Source organism: Lathyrus oleraceus, chromosome 3 (assembly GCF_024323335.1).
Source record: "Lathyrus oleraceus cultivar Zhongwan6 chromosome 3, CAAS_Psat_ZW6_1.0, whole genome shotgun sequence".
Taxonomy (NCBI): domain Eukaryota; kingdom Viridiplantae; phylum Streptophyta; class Magnoliopsida; order Fabales; family Fabaceae; genus Lathyrus; species Lathyrus oleraceus.
Genome location: NC_066581.1, coordinates 148,559,564 through 148,563,597, shown reverse-complemented (window position 1 = coordinate 148,563,597; position 4,034 = coordinate 148,559,564). Strand labels below are relative to the sequence as shown.

General features: G+C 32.9%; 1 protein-coding gene across 1 annotated transcript; it reads right to left on the bottom strand.

The window, feature by feature from the left end:
- Window positions 1-416: 416 nt before the first annotated feature.
- On the bottom strand, window positions 417-1,193 carry LOC127125895 (zinc finger protein ZAT11). Its single transcript, XM_051054751.1, has one exon. It carries the CDS (start codon window positions 1,083-1,085, stop codon window positions 573-575), a length of 513 nt encoding a protein of 170 aa, XP_050910708.1. The 5' UTR covers window positions 1,086-1,193; the 3' UTR covers window positions 417-572.
- Window positions 1,194-4,034: the final 2,841 nt, after the last annotated feature.

Here is a 4,034-nt window from a genome sequence, read left to right as displayed (position 1 = left end):
TGAAAAATTGGACCACTTTATTCATGGAATAGAAAAAAAAACCATGAGTTTAAGTTGAATATCTGTATTTGTATTTTTAGTATAAATTATTTAAAATTTTAAATTACTTTAAAATAAAATAAAAAGTGACAATATTAAATTATACATTTTGATTGATGTAGAGTATCAGTACTCAATTTAATTCAACGGTACCCACGTGTTAAAAAAAATAAACTATTTATAAAATGTCTTAATTTTAAACATAAGACTATGTTAACATAATGATCCTTAGAATTGAGTGGGTTTGGGAAATTGGATTTGTTTATTTTGCAATGGTGGTCAACATTTGGACGAACACAAAACTTCCTTACAAGAATGAAATTTGCAGGTACACCAAACAATTTATTATAAAAATAATTAATCAATAAATAATAAGGTGTTGAAATATCAATGTTGATAATTAGAATAACTACATCTGTTTATTACAAATAACAAAACTATATATCTATAATAAGCAAAAGAATCAACGAATTTCTACACAAAAAATTGAAAGAATACAAGAGTCAACAAAATGTTAAAAATGTAAAACTTGATCAAAACAAAGAAAGTGGAATTGGTGTTAAAGGTGACTTCATTCCAAGCATCAAGTCATCATTCTCCAATGGTGTCAAATTCAAGTCAAATCCCATAACTCTCTTACTATTCGATCTCTTCAAAACTGGAATTTTTGCAATAATCTGATTGATAGAAGAAAACCCTTCACTCATAGCAGCTCTATGTTTTCTCATGTGTCCTCCCAATGCTTGGCCCAAAGAAAATCCCATACCACAAATAGAACATTCATGCATTTTAGGTTTGTTCCATAAACTAAGAGATTTAGCTTGTTCTTTAAGCTCTTCTCCTTCAGATAGCTTCGTTCTCTTGTGACTAGCTCTATGGCCACCGAGTGCTTGAAAAGATGAGAATTTTTTGTTGCATGTTTTGCATTCGTATACGCCGTTTTCAAAGGCTTTCTGTTGTTGTGGACAAGAGAGTAGCATTAAACAGTTTGCTAAATCTATGTTGTCTGCTGTTCCTTCGTTGCTTCTTTGTCTCTTCATTGCCATCACTAAAATGGAAGTTGTTGTTTTTGTTTTCTCGAAAGATTATGTTCTGATGTGTTGTTTGTGTGACGATGTTGAATTGAATGGTTTGAAAGTACTGAAGGTGTGAGTTTTATTTATAGGCTTTGTTGGAGTGAGAGACAAGTCAAGAAAACGTGTGAATGAATGTGTGTGGACTTTGTTTTTTTGTTGAAATTTTTAGGAAAGTCTAATTGTTGAAGCTATAGTATAATGACTTGAATACCCTTAAGGTTAAATTGAAAATTGCAATTAAATATAATACTATTTTGGTATTTCCAATATTAGTACACGTGGCGATTCTTAGTCACTACGCCAATTGAACCGTGTTAAGGAAAGAAGCGAGTGGTGGGAAAGAAACATCTATGGTGTTTCTTTATTTGGAACTTTCTATGTTGCTTCTTCAAGTTGAACTGAAACAAAAATTGGATAGGAACAAGTGAACAACGTTGTTAGTGTAACATAACTGTTTTGGTCTACTAGTTTAGTATGGTAAGGAGCGATTTAGTTGAATTGTTATTTTTTCTGTGTTCCCAACTGGTGGGTATGGTTTCAAACGGAGGTGGTTTGAACGGCGGCGAGTTCCGGCTTCACACACAGTCAAATATGATCAACAGATGAAGATTCATGGTAGTTTAGTAAAAGGGGTTTGGTGAAACTTAATTTATTACTAGTATTTGGTAATGGAAATTTCAACTATTTTCTTTATGGTGGTTCTAAGAATCTAACGTTAGATAGTAGCTACAACTTACAAGTCTAGAAGTTTTGCTATTTCTACGCGGATACATGTCATAGAGTCTATATTATCCAAGTACGTAAGAAACTAATTGTTCGTGGAATTTGTTCATGAGTTTCACTCATAGATCATAGTTGGTCACTGACTTTCATAGCTCACTTTACCAAACTAATTGTTGTCAATTGATTCAATTCACATATGTAAAAGGATGTTGATTCGGATTTGGTGCACTACTATGGAGTTTTAGATTAATTATTTGAAATAATTGAAATACAAATTAATTTTATAAAAATTTAATTAATTAAATAATATATAAAAAAGCTCTTAAAAAAACGGTGGAATAAGATTCTACATAGATTACGTCATGTTAACAATGTTAATATCAAGAATGTTACTATCAAGAATAAATATTCGCTTCTTGCTAGATCAACTTAAAAGAGGCAAGATCTTCACTAAGATTCTTCTGTATTTAAGATATTTGACATTTAACTTGTTGAATGTGACTCATATTGAGAAGATTATTATGGTAATTTTGAGTATGACTTATATTTTAGAGATTATTATGGATATGTAACCGAATGTGCGAGGACTTCAGAGATATTATTGTAAACTGAGACGTAGTATTGTATATATTGATTCTAATACTACAACCCTAACGAATTCTTATTAGTAGACATAAATAAAGGAAATTATAGTTGCTCTACGATCATAGAGGGAGATACCTGCTTTAACAAAGATTGATTGTGTTTTTTTTTTAAATTTTTAATCTTCTATATTGGTTATTGGTCTAACAATTGATCTCAGATGACGATTAACTCAGGTGCAAAATCTGAACTAAGAATCTATTGATTCAACAAAATTTAGAGAATACAACGCGTAAGACAAAACCGAACAATATGGAAGATACTGATTAGACAGAGATGAAGAAGAATGTTGCAGGATTGACTCACCTATGTGTTTTAGATAAGGTGACATATCATATCATGGATCTAATGATGTCGAAGGAGGTTTAGGACAAATTGGAGAGCCACAGTATATGTCAAAGACATTAATGTACATATTGTTAGCGATGTAGCGACTATACATTCTGAAGATGCATGAAGGGTCTGATTTGCAACAACATGTCAATTTCTTCAACAACATAATCACTGACATGGTGAGACTTGTGGTGAACATTGATGACGAAGATAAGACAATTATATTGTTGTTCTCGTTACCTGATTCGTATGACCACTTGGTGACTACTCTTACCTAACAGAAAAACACTAAAAGTCTTGATGTGATTACTGCTACATTTTTATCTCATCCTTAAAGGAGACAAAGTATAAAGGAAGGAATTTAGGGCGACAGTCTGTATGAGAAAGGGGGTTAAGACTGTGGGTTGAAGAAGGGTAGTTGAGGTCCTATAAAGAAAAGTTCTAAATCCATGAATTAGAAAATAAATGAGTGTTCAAACAGATTGTGCATTGGAAGAGGGATTCTCCAAACATAAATCAAGGCTCGTTGAGTTATGCAAATGTGGTTCATCGATGTTTCTCGACGTGAAACATATATGTTGTGTGCTTCATCCAGCAAGTGCATATATGTGTGGATTCTTAAATCTTGTTGCTCTTACTACATGGCGTCACACTAAGAATGACTCACTACATTCAGGTATGGTGATTTTTATTTGTTAATCTAGGTGATGGTAAAACATGTACTATCACTAGAATGAGACAAATTAAAATTTCTATAAACGATTGTGGCGTACGGATATTGAACGATGTGAAATATTCCAGAATTGAGGAATAACGTGATTTTTCTGGGTACTCTACATGTAAATGATTTCTCCTACAAGTCTGATGGAGATAAGGACATTAAGATAGAGACAAATTTTCAGTTCGTAAGACACCACAATAAAATGATAGGCAAGGTAGAATGAATATGTCTTTAATTTAAAAGGTAAAGAGTCTTTTGTTGAATGTTGGACTATCAAAAAGTTTTTGGGCAGAAGTTACTAACACTACGCCAAATAAGGGAAAAGAGGGCGCTTATTTTGGCCTATAACAGCGCTTTTAAGCGCTCTCTAATCTGGCGCTGGCATAGGTAAAGACATCGCTTTGTTCTCCTGGAGAAAGCGCTGTCTAAAGTGGCCACATTATAGTGCGCTTTAAGAAAAAAGCGCCCTCTGGAGTGGTCCATAGAGGGACACCTTAGAG

What these genes read in the sequence shown, in the direction of transcription:
- LOC127125895 (XM_051054751.1), bottom strand. Translation starts at nt 1,085, where the DNA reads ATGGCAATGAAGAGACAAAGAAGCAACGAAGGAACAGCAGACAACATA.